Below are 20,184 nucleotides of genomic sequence, written 5' to 3'. Positions count from 1 at the left end.
AAGGCTGAGACAAGTAGGAATTAAAATGAAACTGGCAAAATTAGGAACAAATAGGCTGTATAAGGAAGTGGAAAATGCAGCAGCAAAACAAATGATGTATTAGAAGTAATAAAAAGTAGAACTAACATTGTGGAAAACCAGATCAGATATACCTTGAAAAGCTCACTCAGCAGATAGAAAATAAGACTAAGGGGAGGTGGAAGGGGCAAAAGGGAGTATGATAAATATGGAGGGCTGAAAAAAATACAACATAAGAAAAATGGGTTTTCTGGAAGAAGAGTAATAAATAAATGCCAATAACCAAAGATATAATATAACAAAAGAAAACTTCATTCAATCAAAGAAAGACCTAACTTTGCAGAACAAAAGGATGCTGTTGTTTAACCAAGCAAAAATAATAAAAAGAAACTAATATCTAGACCTATCCAACTGATTGATTGTATTTGAGGATAAACACTTATATAAACATCCAAGTCAGGCAGGGGTATGGGCCCAGAAAGGTTGAAGAGAACAGAGGAAACTCACAACTCTTTCTAATAGCTTTTGCAGAACCATAACCATGAAGTAGCCATATCTCCAATTAGCCAATACAGGACAGGAAGTTCAAGACATGAAATGGGCAGACATGGCTATAAGACAACACTGTTCTTCTCCTTTCACATTAGTTTCTCTTCTGGTGAGAGAAACTTCATCATTATATGGTAAGTCATAAGAATTTACATATAGATTAGTTCCACAATGCTTTTTGGGATAGTTTCAAGGGTACCTGTTGACAAAATTATCAAAAATAGTAAAATGCCAATCAAATAGGAAATAAAGCTAAAAAGTCCATTTACCCAGCACTGGGTAATATTCTAATATTCTAAAATATTAGAAAGACTAATATTTTATCTAGGTGAACTTCACAAATAGCAAAAGCTTATTCCTTTAAGTGCCAAAACTTTTTAAAATGTTAATCATTGTGATGCAAAGCTTTCGAAAATATATCCTTCCCTAAATTTACAAACAAGTCTTTTAAACATAACATTGTTTTCTTAACATAGTATCATTTTGAATGTTAGTTTTTGTAACACATTGATACCCTCAGAATTTCTGAGGTGTTTGTTCCTCTATTACATTTGTCTCAGCTTCTGTTTCACACTTTAACCTAACCTCTATCATGCTTTGAATGTAATGTCTACAGAACTGAAGGCTGCCAGGAAAAACTAGACAATGAAATCTATTGTAACAGTAATTCAATTTTACACTAATCCTAATTCAGTAGGTTCAAGGTAAAAAGCAGTTGTCTCTGATCTCCTACAAAACAAAATGCATAAGGCTAGTAAGAGCAATTTCCTTCTACTTTTTCACTGGCTTTTAGGTTTACAGCTGTGTTCTGGGGTTTTTTATAAGCTGTCAAAAAGACAACTCACATATACTGAGCTTCTATACATCAAGAACTTAATAGAACATATCTCATATATACCTGGTAATAATTCTATACAATAGAAGAGACATATTATATTCCCAGCACTGATGGGAAAACAAACTTCAACCAATTTGCTCACAGTCACACAAAGAGTAAAGAATAAAAGCCAGGACCCTAAGAAAGTCTGATTCTAAAGCCTTGTTTTTTCAGCCATTTCACACTGTTTTCCAAAAAGGTGTTTCTCAAAGTATATTTTAAGAATCACCTATGTTAGAATCATCTTGGATGCCTGTTAACACAGAATTGGCTACTATTCTGTACTTGCTATATAGGAATCTCTGTGGGTGAGTCTAGGAAATCAAATTTTTAGCAAGCAACCCAGGTGATTTTGATACACACTACAACCACTGTCCTCAATACAACGTGAAATTTACAAAGTCACAGTAGAGAAAATAAATGTTATTTTGCATTTCGTCCTACAACGTAGGTCAAACTTTCTCAGTTTTCTTTATGGGTTTCTCTACCTCTGCCTATCTCTTAAAAAGCTATGATGAGTTGTTCTAAGTCTTGCTGTCTTCTTACATTACACTCTCCCTGGGCAATCTCATCTAATTCCAAGAATTAAATTCCTATCAATACACTTGTGACTCATGATTCTTTACTTTTAGTTCATTTTGAAAACTGTATATCCAAATCTTCGTCTGCTCACTATATATGTTTCATCTCTCAAATGTCCTATAGGTTCACTGAATAGAAAGTGTCCACAAGGGAGATCATCTTAACCCCACTCCCAACACTTGTTTTGGCAACAACTGTAATATTTCTTGTTGTAGTCCCCATCTCAATAAATTAATTTAAGCTCCCAAACCAGAAAACTGTGCACCATTTTTTATTTTGCCCTTTCCTTCACCAACTGCCCCCGATGTTACCCCGTACACTCCACTGCCACCTACCAAAATCTAAACAGACCTTCCATTTTTCTGGCAAATATACTTGCTTTTTCTCTTCTTCATTGGCTCTCAGAAAAACATGCTTAAAACACCAACCACTCTCATACCATTTTAAATATAGCATAAATATTGCAACTGAATAATTCCAAATCTTTTAGCATCCCTACAAGTTATGGACATTTATTATTTGGGGCTCCCCAGCATCCATGCATCTTTCCTATTTTAATTCCAAGACTGCCAGGGATAGGGCTTAGTTTTCCACCACAGAAACTGGAGGGAGGTGGATTTTCCCTGTTCCAACTTAATCAAAGTGGATGCTCCAGACTGGAACCTAAATCTCAAGTAAGTAACAAAAGGATCAAGACAGGGTTCAGAATCCATTCTGGTGGCAATGGCATTCATTGATTGATGGCAGTGCACAGTGGCAGCATCACATGTCCTGGCTTGGCAAGGCCCAAGGCCAGTAGTGTGTCCCAGTAAGATTTTTCATGGATTATGCCCAAGATCCAGCCCCCTTACCTACCTTAGTTCTTGCTTGCTTGCTGAGCCTGTGTGTAGCATTCTCAGCAGTTCTGAGAGTTGATATTTTCCTAATAATTGCCCTTTCTGCATTAAAAAAATTGGTTTCCGATGGTCATACCAAGAACACTAACTTGGTACAAATGGCTAGCAATCAAAAATATGAAATGTGTTCAGCAATATCTACTAGTTATATTTAAGAAGGCCTTTTCCCCTCAGTGTATAACTTATGTTATTTCCACAAGTGTTAATACTCAGTAGGGAAAAGAAAAATATGCCCATCAATACTTGACCTTGGCACTAAATTTTATCAAACTGATTAGCAAGATGTTCCAGCTCCTCAGTTAAAGATATATGAACATTTTCCTTTGGTTTATACAGCTTGCAGATGCCGATGCTAAATCAGCCACTTGAAATTTATCTCTGGGGTTTTGTGTAGAAGTTAGACTAGATATCAACCCAACAACATTCATGGTCATCAGATCCTTAGTAAAACTTAGTTGGTACCTGACTATTTCGGCATGTTGATGAAATCCTACTAAACATCAGATGTACATTTTAACTGCTGTATACTGTTAGAGGGTCTCTTAGCCATAAAGGCAGAAAGTAAAGGTATAGCTTTAATTTAGTGTTTGTAATCCCAGCTACTCAGGAGGCTGAGGCAGAAGAATCGCTTGAACACAGGAGGCGGAGGTTGCAGTGTGCCGAGATCATGCCACTGCACTCCAGCTTGGGCAACAGAGCAAGACCCCATCTCAAAAAAAAAAAAAAAAGTTTACTGTGATAAGTTTTAAAGCTAATACTTTCATATCAAAGATCCAAAAGTCTATAAAATTGCAATAATTTCTGATAAAAGTAGAATTAATGGTTCCTATTTCTTAAGGAATAAAGATATCCTCCTTCACATACCAGATGGAGATAGAATTTAAATTTTTAAAATATCAGAATTCACTTACACATTTTACATATATCATCTTGATATAATTATAAAATTACATAATTATAATTATAAAATGACGGAATTTGTTTCTGTCAAGTGAATCACAAGAAAAAAGGTAAGCTTTTACAGCTTTCTATTAAGTTGCTATTACAAAACAACAGAACTTCTAATTATATAAATATAAGCACTGTCACTTTAACATATTCAAAACAATATTAAAAGAGAAATATGATGCTTTTTCAACATCAAAATATATTTTATAATTTTCAAACTTCAAAGAGAACATATATGTCCTCTTTTTTTCCTATCATTGGTGAAGTTGTGGAGAAGTGGAGAGCAGAGAGGTAAATTTCAATGAAAACTTTTATTTCTCTGCCAAGTTCTGAAAGTTTTGTTAAATTCTCCATATGAAGCCCAATTTTCTACTGACTTTTATTATATATTGAAAAGATATTACAATGAAAAAATTAAAACCACATAATGTAACAAATAACCTTGGAATGACTTTGTAGATCAGGGCGACTTGTAGCTCCCATTTACTAGATGGTGCTAATGTATTCTTTAATCAGGTTTCAGCAAAAGTCCTGAAAGGAGGTACTAAGAACTGACAATCCCCTCCTTAAAAATGGGGAGAGACTAGGTTCATATCATAATGTTGATTCAAGATCATACAGAAGAAAAACAGAAAAAGGGGAAAAAACCCACAATAGTTTAGAACAGGTTCCTAAATGGGCCATCACTTATGTGCACCTTGGAGGGGTTGGTAATAATCATCAAGTTGTAGAAAAAGCATAGCTTTGGAGGCAGAGAGATCTGCATTAAATCCTCGTTCTGCCTCTTAACAGCCCTGTGTTGACTTCTCTTGTTTAGACTACTTCAAAGTCCTACGAAATGGTCCTGTTGACCCAGACTCTATCCGTCCCAAACCATTCTCCATAATCCTATTACAATTACTTACTAAAAACCAAATCTGGTCATACAATGCTCTGCTTAAAGGTCATATTCAAAATAAAATCTTTAGCAAGGCCCTTATTCTCAGAAGGTTCTTACAACCTGGTCTAATCCACTTCTTTATCCTTACGTGCTCCCTCCCCTCACTCACTCCAAGCTCCAGCCTTCATTCCATCTTTGATCCCATCCACAGTCTTTCACAACTCAGAATCTCTGCTATTCCCTTACCTGGCAAGCCCATTTTACCCTTCTTCCCTGTCTTAGTCTGTTTATGCTGCTATAACACCCAAAACTGGGAAATTTATAAACAACAGAAATTAATTTCTCAGTTATGGGAGCTGGGAAGTCCAAGATCAAGGTACCAGCAGGGTCAGTGCCTAGTGAGGGCTGCGCTCTGCTTCAGGATGCCACCTGATTGCTGCATCCCCCAGAAGAGTTGAATGCTGTACCATCACATGGTGGAAAGGCAAAAGAGGGGTTCCACAGCTCTCTCCAGACTTTTTTTTTTTTTTATAAAAAGATATATCCCATTCTTGAGGGTAAAGCCCTCATGCCTTAATCACCTCCCAAAAGCCCCAGCTCTTAATACAATCTCCTTGGGAGTTAATTTCCAACATATGAATTTTGGAGGTACACATACATTCACACCATAGTATTCAACCAACAAACTCCTACTCATTCTTTCAGGCCCAGTGAAGTGTTCTCTCCACCAGGACATCTTCTCTAACTTCCCTAGGCAGTTAGCTTTCCCTCATTTGTGATCCAAAGATAGCTTATTTAAATTACTTACTGTACTGCATTGAAATGGTCAGTTTACCTGCCCAGCTCCCTCTTCCAACCAAACAACATCCTTCCCTCTCTCACTGATATCCACAAAACCCAAACTGTGAGCACCTCTAAGGATCTTTGGATCCTCAGTGCCTACTAGCTAACAAGTGTCTGAAAAAATATTTATCAAATTTAGAAAAAGAATGAGTAAGTGAATGAACGAGTGAATGACTTGAAGGACATCTGAACATCTAGAACCTAAGAATTTTGATGAATGAGACTCATGACAATCAAAGGAAAAGGAAGGAGATGAAAGGATGAGTAAGATTTCCTCAGGTGTTGAAATATGTACTATATGTATTTGTTGCTTAAGGGTCCCAAATGGCTATAAATAATAAATACAGACAACATTTATTGGTACAATGGTAAGTGCATTATTTACCCAACAGGTTGGAACTACTCTTTCTAAGCCACTACTATCTTCATAGGTCAATGTGTTTTTTGGCACACACAATATGGTAGAAAATGTGAACTATGTATCTGTCAAACAGTAACAAAGCACACTTTAACCTAGTAAGTGGTGTCAACTCCTTCGTGCCTTTATAATCCATTTATCTAAATCCTACTTAGTTGGAGGATTATAGTTCTCATATCTAGATAGGAGCTCTTCCTGTTAGGTAAACGGTTCACACATATAGTAAATAAGGCTATAAAAAATCATATCTAATTTCGCAAAAGAAAAAAGTATTTGATATAAAGGAAGGAAATCGGGATCATGCCAAACAAGCAATTAAAAACTGTCGAAAGATAGACCTTTTTTTGGAGTCCCTTAAAAGAGAGGAACTGGCTAAGAATTTCAAAGGAAACCGCCAACAGAAAAAAGAACTACTAGAAAAAAATCTAAAATTTCACTGGAAACAGGAGGCTGCAAAGTAAAAGGGAAAAATTTAAGGAAATATAAGCCACATCTTCAAACATCAACATGAAAAAGGAATGCTAAAATGGTAATTTCTTTAAAGTGGACGTGTCAGGCATTTAAACCAGAGCAACTCCATCTTGAATAGGAGGTGGGTAAAATAAGGCTTTGACCTATGGGGGCTGCATTCCCAGGAGGTTAGGCATTCTTAGTCACAGGATGAGATAGGAGGTTGGCACAAAGTACAGATCACAAAGACCTTGCTGATAAAAGGATGCAGTAAAGTAACTGGCCAAAACCCACCAAAACCAAGACGGCGATGAAAAGTGACCTTTGGTTTTCCTCACTGCTCATTATATACTAATTATAATGCATCAGCATGTTAAAGACACTCCCACCCATGCCATGATAGTTTACAAATGCCACGGCAACATCAGGAAGTTACCCTATATGGTTTAAAAAGGGGAGAAACCCTCAGTTCTGAGAACTGCCCACCCCTTTTCAGGAAAACTCATGAATAATCCACTCCCTGTTTAGCATATAATCAAGAAGTAACAATAAGTGTAAGCAGCTGAGCAGCCTATGCTCTGCTTTGCCTATGGAGTAGCGATTCTTTTGTTTCTTTACTTTCTTAATAAACTTGCTTTCACTTCCCTCTATGGATTGGCCTCAAATTCTTTCTTGGTTGAGATCCAAGAATCCCTTCTTGGGGACTGGATCAAGACCCCTTTCCAGTAACAGAAATGACAGAAAGGGCTAAATGGATCACAAAGTAGTTGAAATGGAAATTACAAACAATGTTACTACCATTAGGTCTCATCAAATAAGAATAAAAATGAACTCAGGAATTCAAGGTTGCAGTGAGCTATGATGGCATCACTGCAGTCCAGCTTGGGTGATAGAGTGAGGCCCCCTCATCTCTAAAAAAGAAAAAAAAAAGGGAATGTAACTAATATCCAAATAATTCTAACTAAAATGTTTTCACTGAATATATTATATTAGTGTTTGAAGTAAATATTAACACGCTTTGGGTTTTGGGGAAACTCTTGCTAATCTTTGACCTAACCATTGTTATATGTCAGTCAGGACTAGAAATGGAGGAAACACTGACATTAGTATTCATTGATTCTTAAAGAAATCAGAAATGAGAAGCCTAATTGAATCAAAGTCACAAGGATCTGAAACCTCCCTCCCCTGATCTGGTGAAAAAGAGGATATTCTGTGGAAGGTAATATCTTGATCTAAATTCACAATATCATGCAAAACTGTATTTCTATGATCTACGATAATCGTAACTGAACGTGGACTCTAAATTTTCTGACCTACTTCACTACTGACCCTTAGCAGAAGAAAGATGCTTGTTTATAGCTGTTTACAGTTTACACTTCACTGATGCCATTACTACATTTGAACATACTGTAAATTAGTGATGAAATGCAAACTAGCTACTAAATTAATTAATTTGTTAATCTCATTAACCAAAAGGTAAGAACAACTTCCAGCATTATGTAAGTATTTCAGACTTATCTGAAATACGACAATCTTACCTGTATGTTTTTACAACAGGGGAAAAAAACTCTAAAAACTATAAATAATGTCAAATAAAACATAAATTTCCAAACAACATTGATAACAGTTCTATAGGAAAGCTTACATTCAGTGATACTTTTGCCGTTTTCTTCTTAAAGTGTCCTCTCTGGAAATGAACATTATCTATTTCCATATAAGCTTTACTTCATAATATTCAACTCCTAGCCTGTTTTCCCTAGAATAAAGTGAAACTCAGAAAGCTTACAATCTTTAAATTGCATTATTTGGTGGCTTTATTTGTTCAAATAACAAACTTAAAATTATGTTAACTGCAACTAAGAGACTGATTAATTAACAATGAAGTTACAAAATGTATCCTATTATTTCTAAATTAATGTAGTGAGAATAGTGGTTAAGAACATGGACTCTAACCATATTCTCTAGGTTAAAATCCTAAATTTGAGCTGGGTGCTGCGGTGTGCACCTGTAATCCCAGCTACCTGGGAGACTGAGACAGGAAGATCACTTGAGTCCAGGAGTTTGAGGCTATAGGGTGTGATGACTGCACCTGTGAACAGCCACTGCTCTCCAGCCTAGGCACCAAGACAAGACCCTGTTTCTAAAAACAAAGGAAAAAAAAATTCCTAGATCTGCCATTTTCCAACTCTGTGACCTTGAACAAGTCACTTAACCTCTCTGTTCTGTTTTCCTAAAAGTAAAATTAATGGTGCTAATAATAGTGCTTACAGAGTTGTTGTGAGCTAAACAAGTTAACACAGCTAACGTACTTAGACAAAGTGCTTAGAATGGTACCCAGTATATAGTAAATTCTATATACATGTTTGCTGTTATTCCTTAAATCTGTAAAGGGAGCTCAGAAAGGTGCCATTCGTATTTAATTTTATCTAATTTTATTTTAAAATACTTAAGAAAAATAATCTATTTTCTGCCATTGAAACTCTCACGACCTTATGTTCTTAACTTTTCCAGAAATTCTACAACAGTAGACTGGATAATAAATATTTCCTAAGGTGAAAGGCCACACAGATTAAAGTTATTTTACTCTCTTTTCCAATTCAATACAACACAATTGTTTTAGTTCTGAGGGCATTCTGGTATTTGGAGCATTTGTCAAATAATGAATCGTAAATTAGATTATAATTGTTATAATTTCCAGTTATTATTTGTTTGTCTTCAATTTACTCTGTACCCAAAAGAGGGGGAAGGGATGGCCAAAAAATTCTTATGCTACAGTAGTTGATATAATTGAACACCAACATTACCTTTATCACTTCCATAATAATAGAATACTGTTTTACTGAGAGCACACCACCGTTTCTGCCATTCAAATCCCAGAAAGCTGTGATCTGCAATAAAGAGGGGAAAATGTAAGGCCATTTCCTTACTGTAAAAGAAAAAGTTAATTAATATGATTTCTAAGATTCCTCTGAGCTCTAACATTCTGTGACTAATTTGTATCTTCTTTTCCAAGAGACAAAAAACCAAACAACAACAAACCAACAAAGCCAAAGGGAATAAAGTAAAGCAGCTACGGGGCTGCCATACTTATGGGATCAACAGCATGGCTAACCAAGTTTTCTGACAGGGACAGTCAAAAAGGCATCTGACTATACAATCTTGAGATAATTGATCCATTTGGGTCTCCTTTTCTCATCTATTGTAAAAAGAAGGGGGAGGAGCTAACCTAGATTATTTTTGTTACTCTTTCAGTTTTAAAATTCAGCTAAGAAAAGCAAAATGAAATATAAATAGAGGCCCAAAGGGACTACCAGAGAGATAAGCAGAATGGTAATGAAAAGACTGCTTTTCATTTCTCATATTGTAAAACCACCTCCATATTTCATTTCCATTAAATATTGGTGTTGAAAAAGTGAGACCATATGGTCAACTCCCAATTATCACAGCCAATGGAGAGGAACACTGAAATGAATAATAGACAATGGCAGACAAGATGCCAGGCTTGATCTGAACCATGGTGCATGCCAGGTTGGGCACAGGAGAACCTGCTGCTCAGCCCAGTGAGATAATGGTGAGAAATCCCACCTTTGAGAATATAGTCATGGCCTGCAGCTTTCCTTTGAGAGGCAGGAAACAGCTCCTGAATCATTTACAAATAACCAAGGTTGACAACTAAAAATCTGACCTAATGTTTCTTATTCTTATTAAAAATTATTTAAAGCTAAGAGCTATATTTTGTGGTTTGGATAATGTCATTCAGATTTTCTTACAATCTTAAAACTCTTTAATCACCTAAAACGAATATTGCCTCCACATGTATACTACAAACATGTTCTATCTAAGGATGAAACCATTTTTACATTTTTCATTAGAACCTTAAGTTTACCTTTTCTGCGTTTTTCAAGGTAGCCAGCCTTTAGAACAAAAGGAAGGTCTTGTGCTGCAATCGGAGGAAACTGGGCTCCTATGAGAAGTTGGGGAGAGAAAAAAAAAAAAAAAAGCAGTGGGTAATCCATTTCAGGAAAAACAAGTGCCAGATCTCATTAGATTCAGTGTGCTTTTAAACAATTACTGAAATTGTTTAAATCTAAGTGTATTAGCCTTGTTTCATATCCATTCCATAGATTAATCCCCTCCATCCCTCCTAAAAGTCTCAAAAAGTAAAAAAAAAAAAAAAAAGTTCTGTACTCCTACATCTTAATATATCCTCCCAAAATACAAGACTGAGAAACTATTATAAATAAACGCAATAAATCTCTGAAACAGAGGTTAAGAATTCCTAACAAATCATAGCTTCTTTATATTTATATTGAATTAATTCTTTAAAAATTTCAATACATATTGACTCTTACCTGCATAATCCCTATTCCTACCAAGTAAAACATAAAATGCTTTTCCCCTAGAAGCAAATGCTGAAACTTGTTTCTCTGAGCCCACAGCAAATATTCTCTCTGTTTGTATTCAGAGAAATCTTATGGACATTCCACTGAGTGAGTATGCTTTAGGTTTTTATAGGGCATTTAAGAGTCTAAAACTAGATAGATCTGATAAAACTATTATAAACAAACACTGGATCCCTAAAAAAAGTTTCTAAATCAAGCTAAAGTTAAGTTGATTAGAAATTGTATATTCACAGTCATGGATTATAGGTTACTCAATTTTACAAGTGTTCAATATTTTTATAAACTTCATTAGAAACATAATAGTTATCTGCCCGGTGCAGTGGCTCATGGTTGTAATCCCAGCACTTTGGGAGGCTGAGGCGGGCAGATCACTTGAGGACAGGAGTTCAGGACCAGCCTGGCCAACATAGTGAAACCCTGTCTCTACTAAAACTACAAAAAAAATTAGCCAGGCATGGTGGTGGGTGCCTGTAATCTCAGCTACTTGGGAGCTGAGGCAGGAGAATCACTTGAACCCAGGAGGTGGAGGTTGCAGTGAGCCAAGATCATGCCACTGCAATCTAGCCTGGGCAAAAAAAAAAAAAAAAAAGAAAGAAAAAAGAAAAGAAAATAGTTATCCTCAGCATTTTACTAGAACTCTAGCAAGTGAAAACAACCAATCAAAAGAAAGTTTGTATGGAATACATCCAGTGGAAGTGGTTTCAGTACAGTTTAGGATAGAAAATGTGTTTGAGTACAAACATACAATTAGAATGAATAAGATCTAGCATTTGATAGCACAACAGAGTGACTATAGTCAACAATAATTTATTGTATATTTTAAAATAACTAAGTGGCCAGGTGCAATGGCTCACGCCTACAATCCCAGCACTTTCGGAGGCTAAGGAAGGAGAGTCGCTTGAGCCCAGGAGTTTGACACCAGCTTGGGTAACACAGTGAGACCCCTATCTCTATGAAAAATTAAAAAATAACTGGGTGTAGTGGTATACACGCCTGCAGTCCCAGCCAGTGGAGGAGGGGGGTAGAGGTGGGGAGAAGGGGGTCTGAGGTGGGAGGATACTCCAAGAGGTCAAGGCTGCAGTAAGCCATGATCATGACACTGCGTTCCAGCCTGCGTAATAGAGACAGACCCTGTCTTTAAATAAATAAATAAATAAATAAATAAATAAATAAATAAAATAAAATAAAATAACTAAACAAATATAATTGGATTCTTTGTAACACAAAGAAAGAATAAATGATTGAGGTGATGGATACCTCATTTATCCTGATGTGATTATCATGCATTGTATGCCTGTATCAAAATATATGATATGCCCCATAAATTTGCCTACTATGTACCCACAAAAATTAAAAATTAAAAAAAAACAGAACGGGTTTGATAGGAAGTTTATTATATACAAACTCATCACATAATTTTACCAGCTTTTTTTTTTTTTAATATCATGGGGATCACAGTAGTGATAAAGTCATGGATATTTTGTCTTAAGAAATAAAGCTTAAAATTAGAGTACTAATTTCAGCTCCTTGGTGGATCAATTTCACTTAGTAAACACAACACAGTATCATTAAAACATATTTAAAATAGAGCCCTGATTTTGAAATATAAATGAAATTTTAGGGAAAGTGTACATATTTTAATAGCTGTTCAATAAATGTATCCAGTTTATTTTTTTCAAAATAAACTTGGTACATATAAAGGTATAAATTATTTATTACATTATTTTGCACATAAAACAAAAATTACAAACAGAAACCTTATCTATGTAAACAAGTCCTGGTCAACCACTAAACTAAAGCGGCTAATTGTGGGATGATTTGGTCTCATTAAGGGGTAGTCCCACAACTCTCTCACTTCCGTTGGGCATAATAAATGTTCTTTACATAAGGAATGGATGTTCACAAAATCTTAAGAAGAAAAGTTAAATTATTCTGAAAAGAAATGGTTCTTTATGCTAAAGAAAAACCTTTAGCATAGCTTTCAACTCTAAAATATTACTAGTCAAAAAGGAGACAGAGAGAGATGGGAAGAAGGGAGGGGGAGAGGAAGTGGGGGAAAAGGAAAAGGAGAAAGGAAATTAGAATTTACTAGCATTCAATATACACATAGCCTGAGTCTTTTGCTTTAAGAAAAATGTTGACTAAATTTCCACCTGATACATCACAATAAAATTTGATGTCATAAGCAATACTTACTCTGAATTCTAAATTCATGTTTCTAATATAAAATCTTTTATTTCTTCCCTGGGGAGTGGAGGCATAATTTTTTTTAACTGAAATTTCATTTTTCTAAACCTTTATTGCTGTTTGTCCAATATCCAGGATTTGTTTAATAGCCATGTGAATTCTTTAAAACACAAAAGTACACTAATAGCAATCCCTGTAAATACTTTAGATTTTTAAATTTTCAGAAGAACCATTTGGCTTGTATATCACCATGAGCATACGGACAATACTTTCTGATGGCAGGGATGGAAAATCTGTCATAATATATAAAAAAGTAGTAATTTCCTTTAAAAATATGAATTCTCATATCATTTAGACCTCATATCACTATGCCTACAATGATTAATGCTATTGACATGTAGGAAGATTCAGATTGGTATAAAGAAACAAGACTATAAATATACAGGCATAATGATACATGAAGAAATTAAGGCTAATGTAAGCCTATCTGCCAGGCAACAACAAACAGCTGCCACATGTTTGCCATACACTGCAATTACATTGCCTCACTATGTAACACAGCCAATTATACAACATTCCAGTGAATTCACAATCATATTCTCAGCTTCACTATTAAAATTCAAACCTTGTCCTAAAGAAAAGTTTTGCACTGGGTCTTAGTCCTTTGCACATAGTACGCATTCAGTAAATGTTAGCTTTTATTAGCTATTATAGTTAAATATTGTTATATGTTACTATAACTGTAACTACTAGTTCAAGTGAATGGATGCTAATGTAAATATAAGACTACGTTGCTCAGAGAAAGTTAATCAGAAATGAAAGACAAGAAAAAGCATGATTCGGCAACTATACAAGTTAAGCATTGTAGCTACTTTTAAAGCAGTTCAAAGATTTCCTTTTACTTAAGTGAAAGTGATTAATGAAAAAATTATATCCTAAGGGGGAAAAAAAAATTAACCCATATTCCGGGGACTAGACTATGCTACAGGAGTTTATTACATGGACTTGCTTAAGTGGCCACAAACTTTCAGTACCCGAGAAAGTAAGGTATATACTGAGAAAGACTAGTTTTCTTTTTATAAAATGATTATGTATTTCTTATATGATAATCCTACTTTTCTAAAGCAGCTCAAAATACTAGACATTAAAATCGACACCCTACAAGGGCAACTAAGCAAGGAATGGGTCTTCTTCCAATGTGCAATTTGAGAATCTGAAGCATTCAAAATGGCAAAAAGGTCACAATGAATTCAAATAAACAAGTATCAAGTGCTGATATTCCCAGCAATTCAGGGAAAAAGGCAATAGTGAAATCCAAATTTCCCTCTAGTTAGGCTGATACTTTATTCATAAGGTAACTGTTTCTAAAAGATAACTCAAGAATTCTAGTATGTGTCTTAAAGCTTTTGCTTTAAAAACAAATGGTGTATATCATAGACATAGTACAGCAAGCTTCAGGTATGGATACTAGAATTTGAAAAGCAGAGAAGAGATACAGAGTATAAAAATAAATAACAAATTACCTTAAAACTAAGGTATTACCCACTCTTGGTGATTTTATTAAACTATTACTTTATCTTTTTTTTCTTGAATCTAGGATGAAAAACATTGGAATGTTTAAATGCCTGTAATATACTTAAGAAATAAGCATTATCTTTTAAAAAGTGTTAACAATTAAAAATAATTATTTCAAAATGAAAAACAGTAGTTACTTCAATTTCAGAGAAAAATATGAAGTCTGTGGTAGGAAGTATCATTTAGCGACATTCCAGGTGTTAGGCTGGTCAGGTCTAAACCCAGTCTTGGCATTAACAGGGTAGACAACTGCATTACTGTATTTAGGACAAAGAAAAGTAGAAAAATGTGTCTAGATCACAGAAGCTTCACTCAGAAGACAAGGCCTAGAACAGTATGCAAGTCCCTTGAGTAGGCAAGGGAATGAGAGTGAGAGAGAGTTAGAGTTGGGGGAGAGAGAGAAAGAGTTAGAGTTGAGGAGAATGGGAGGTCTAATGGTCCTTTCTTTTTTTATTTAGATTTCTCAAATCTAAATGAACAAATGTTGATTCACAATTTTGTCCAGTATTGGGTGCCTCAATACACTATATTCCAGGGTCTTCCCTAACATTGATGTGTCTCCTAATAGACTCTTCCCTGATACATACACACACACACACAAACACACACACACTATATCCCAGTCTAACACCTCTTTAAATGCATTACTTTATCTAAGACAGTATGAGACATCATTACCAAAGTGCAATGATTCAGAGACATTTTCAAAATAGCTATGTTTTTATTATCATTTTTATTTTTTGATATGCAACTTTGGTGATCAATTTAAATGCTAGACTTCTAAGGAATCCAAAGGCTTATTTTTACTATTTTATCATCAATAAATCATCGTATTATTGGCTTCATTACACTAATACGTTCACACTTTTTTGGTTGTTTAATCTAGACTTTATGCAAAATTACGACTAGGTTTCTGAGCTTCACCTTTTGCTCCCTTCAATTTTCCCTTTATCTAGTTGGCATTTATATGGTTTTCAACATGAACACCAAGCTTTCACATAGTGTAATTCTTCCTACCACCTATACTCGACTAAAGTTTCATTTTCTCTTATATTGGAAAAGAAAGGAAAGATACTTTTAAAAAGACTGTTATTATTCGTAAGAGTTTTCACTCTGAGTCAAGATGTCGGTCCATTTAGTCAAATATTCTGTGTCACCACATGATGTGACTGTTTTCCCTGAACTCCAAAAAGTAAAGAACAAACTTCTCAACCATACAACCATATCTTTTTTCCTGACAATTCACATAAATAAGGCATCTACAAGTTTATCTAAACCTTTTCAAATTCTTCATTTTCACCTAATAGTTGGGATACTGAGTTCCATAAATTGGCCACCTCCTAGGGGGAGATAGTGCTTCCTTTTATCTCTTCTAAACTCATGTAGTAAACTACCAAAAATGCAGCCCAGGTTGTAGTGCAGTGGCATGATTTTGTTACTACAACCTCTGCCTTCTGGGCTCAAGCGATCTTCCCACCTCAACCTCCTGAGTAGCTGGGATTATAGGTGCACAACAGCATGCCTGGCTAATTTTTGTATGTTTTGTAGAGACAAGGTTTCATCATGTTGCCCAGGCTGATCTCAAACTACTGGGATCAAGTGATCTGCCCGCTTTGGCCTCCCAAAGTGCTGGTATTATAGACATGAGCCACCATGCCTGGGCAATAGACCCATTTTTAAAAAAAAGTATTTACCCACTTAATGATTGCTTTATATTTGAAACATGTATTAGGCTTTGATTGTCCAAAAATATTATCTCATTTCATGATGGTGATACTCTCACCTATCCACCAGTGGTTATTTTATTATCTAGATTAGCTTCTCCAATTGAAGTTCATTTTTCTTAAAAAGTGGTAAACAGAATGAAAGTACATTTTCAGGTGCCAGTATGTCATAACACCAATATAATCCCAATGCATTGTAATTTTGTATAAAGGTAGAGAAATGCTTTCTGTTTTGCTTCCACTATACTTACAGTTGATGTCCACTATCTTAACAACATTTTTGGCTGAAGGGTACATTAGTACTTAGCTTTAGGAAATAGTCCATAAAAAAGCCTCAGTTCCCAGAGCTGTGACTGGCTCAGAATTCATCATTCCACAAGTGCAGTTTAATTATACTTTATAATTATACACATAAACTTACAAGCTATTTTCCCTGTTTCTAGAAATTATGTAATAGATACAAAGATGCAGGGATGCAGACACTTCGTTTCTTTTTCTAACAGGTTTTAAGTATAAAAATTCATTAGCATATCTGCAAAGTAAACAAAGAACCAAAACAAAATAAGACTATGCACCAACAGGCCGGGCGCGGTGGCTCAAGCCTGTAATCCCAGCACTTTGGGAGGCCGAGATGGGCGGATCACGAGGTCAGGAGATCGAGACCATCCTGGCTGACACGGTGAAACCCCGTCTCTACTAAAAAATACAAAAAACTAGCCGGGCGGGGTGGCGGGCGCCTGTAGTCCCAGCTACTCAGGAGGCTGAGGCAGGAGAATGGCGTGAACCCTGGAGGTGGAGCTTGCAGTGAGCCGAGATCTGGCCACTGCACTCCAGCCTGGGTGGCAGACCGAGACTCCGTCTCAAAAAAAAAAAAAAAAGAAAGAAAGACTATGCACCAACAAAGGAGAGAAACCTACACTGAACTTGGATATAAATATTAAATAAAATGTTTTAGTGGTATGGCACATATCCAGAAGCTTATTGATACTGACTTCAAAATCCGTGGCAGAGATTAAAGAAGTCTGCAATGTAATCTCAGTTCTAAACTTTTTTTTTTTTAACCTTAAACATGTCACTTAGCCTCTCTGGACTCAATTTCTTCTTTTTAAAACCTAAAAAAAAAATAGGTTCAATAATCTCCAAAGCCCTCCCAATTCCAGGACTTCATGAAATATATCCACACTAATATTTTTCTTGTCCTTTCAGTAGCAAATGGCCAAGGTCCAAGATAGATTGAAGTTTCAATTATATCAAACGTGGAAATTGCTCACAACATATTTTTTATAGAACAACTAGTAACTTCTTTTACATCTAGCATAGAACTATTTTATGTCATTTAAAAGGTTTAATATTCAGCTAGAACCTTGCCCTGGAATATGTGTGAGAGAAATAAATGTATAAATTAAATATTTTTCATATTTGAATAATTCTCCCCTCCATGTGGGAAATTTGGAATTTCAAATCTGTTTATCAGTATTTTTAGTAGCAAAAGGAAGATATTATATATTCAATAAGCATCTCAAACAATAATCACTGCCGTAACTCTAATAGAGGAGGACTAATTGTGTTACTTTAGCATAGTCTTTGCAAAAAGCTTGTTTTCTCATCATAGCACTATTACTTTCTTCAGAAGAGATTCACCAGTGAATACACTAGTACTAGTGATCTCTAAGCCTATTATGACATTTCTTTTAAGAAAAACAAAAACAAAAAAGGTCACACCATGCTTTGACATTAAGATGGTCAACTTTCAATTAGTAGAACCATAGAATTCTCAGGAGGGTTATGCCTTGGGGAAAACGCTTTAAGAACTGACATAGCAGCCTATGTGACTACGCTGGGGTAAAAGCAGAGGTTACAACTCAAGGGTTTAACATCTGCTAATCTCCTCCCTCCTCTGAAAAGTGGTCATTTTGAAGGCTACCAAGCAAAAACGGAGTAACCATGAGGATAATTCAAATTTGCCTTTATTAACTCTAAAGGAGTTAAGAGTGGAAATTTTCACTATGCCTTCAATAGGTCTATTTGGAACCAAAGAAGACAATAACTATTAATATCATAGCTACATGCACGTAAGATATGCTCATGAATATAATCCAAAAGATTAAGCATTTGTTCAGAGTCCAATCAAAGCTTCTATTTTACATCTCTTCCTTCCTCCTCTCTTCCTCCTCCCTTCTCTTTTTCTCTCCTTCCTTTTCCTCCTCTTCCCTCCCCTCCACTCCTCTTTCCCCTCCCTCTCCTCTCTTCTCCTCTCCTTTCCATTTTTTTCTTCCTTCCTTTCTTGCTGCTACTAATTTTCATAGAAATCTACAAAACTGGGCCGGGCGCGGTGGCTCAAGCCTGTAATCCCAGCACTTTGGGAGGCCAAGAGGGGCGGATCACGAGGTCAGGAGATCGAGACCATCCTGGCTAACACGGTGAAACCCCGTCTCTACTAAAAATACAAGAAAATTAGCCGGGCGGGGTGGCGGGCGCCTGTAGTCCCAGCTACTCAGGAGGCTGAGGCAGGAGAATGGCGTGAACCCGGGCGGGCGGAGCTTACAGTGAGCCGAGATCGCGCCACTGCACTCCAGCCTGGGGCACAGAGCAAGACTCCGTCTCAAAAAAAAAAAAAAGAAATCTACAAAACTACAAAAAATTCTAATGGTAAGATTCCAGAATAATGAAAAGAAATCTGAAATCAATTGTGTTCATCAACATCCATTAAAATAATGCTCAAAAAGTCACAGATCAATAGTACATGTGAATTATATGATACAGAGTCCAATTATCCTTCTCCATTCATTTAAAACTGCTTCTTTTACTTTAACATACACTTAAGTATACGACCAGAAACTGAACTATCTTATTACATATCTGAAGATTGTTTCTTTAGATAAATCTTTAATATAGAACTTCTGTCCCTTTCTCATAAAAGTAGATGTGAAAAAAATCTCTTTAAGATTTCTGATTTGTTGGTCTAACAATAAACCACTAGTTATCACATTGTTAAAATATATTAAACTTGTTCCTTATAGAATTTTAAAATATGGTTTTTATCTAAAAATTCTAGAGTTACTAATTTGTGGAAAACCTTATTAGACTCTCTCAATTATTTCCAGGGAAGATAGCATATCAATATACTGAATCAATCATTTTAAAATAAGGTTTTACTTTAGAGACAAGACTACTAGTTTATATATTTATAATATAGGGCGCCTTCCGTGTTTTTATATTTTAGTAAAGGTTACTTTTAAATAATAGATCTTTCGATTCCACATAAAAAATTTAAATCAAATTTTACCTTTCACATAAAGTAACTCCTCAGCAAGTCTTTATCTGCCTATATCTTAGTCATCTACTCTGTAGCAAGTAAAACATTAAATTCTAAAAAATAATAGCCTTCTAAAAAAGTCTATAATACATACTTTGAGAAAATGAGATGCAAGCTTAAAATGGAATACATTTCTCCTTAACTTAAAAATATAATTCTAAATATATCAAAATGTTCAGTCTCTAAATATATAAAATTAAATATATATACAATTATGAACTGGGTTTTAATTTAATGCATCTCTTTCCACAACAAAAGTGCCCCCAAACTGATACTGCATTTTAGATTCATGTTCAGGACCCTGGATTTACATTCAAATTGCAGGATGGCTACTAGCTCTGTGACTTAGCAAGTTACTCAATTTCATTAAGCTTTAGTTTTCAAATATTTCAATGTAGATAATAGGCGGGCATACTATGGAGAGTTACTGTGGGGATTTAGTAGGATAGCACTTAAGATAACTCTTTAAGAAATGTTATCTCTTATTACTACTAGTATTTTTAAAAGGCAACTCCAAT

General features: G+C 35.4%; 1 protein-coding gene across 3 annotated transcripts in view; it reads right to left on the bottom strand.

Moving 5' to 3' along the window:
* Nucleotides 1-20,184, bottom strand: part of SKAP2 (src kinase associated phosphoprotein 2) — a 335,197-nt gene that overhangs the window by 62,841 nt on the left and 252,172 nt on the right. For all 3 annotated transcript variants that reach the window (XM_025379327.1, XM_025379326.1, XM_025379328.1), the window contains 2 exons: nt 10,348-10,425; nt 9,266-9,349 (listed from right to left, as the gene is read on the bottom strand). In XM_025379327.1, coding sequence (XP_025235112.1) covers nt 9,266-9,349; nt 10,348-10,425 — 162 coding nt within the window. The remainder of the gene's footprint in view (nt 1-9,265; nt 9,350-10,347; nt 10,426-20,184) is intronic.

Source organism: Theropithecus gelada, chromosome 3 (genome assembly GCF_003255815.1).
Source record: "Theropithecus gelada isolate Dixy chromosome 3, Tgel_1.0, whole genome shotgun sequence".
Lineage (NCBI taxonomy): Eukaryota > Metazoa > Chordata > Mammalia > Primates > Cercopithecidae > Theropithecus > Theropithecus gelada.
The sequence above is the reverse complement of the archived record's forward strand: the minus strand, read 5'-3'. Positions and strand labels throughout refer to the sequence as shown.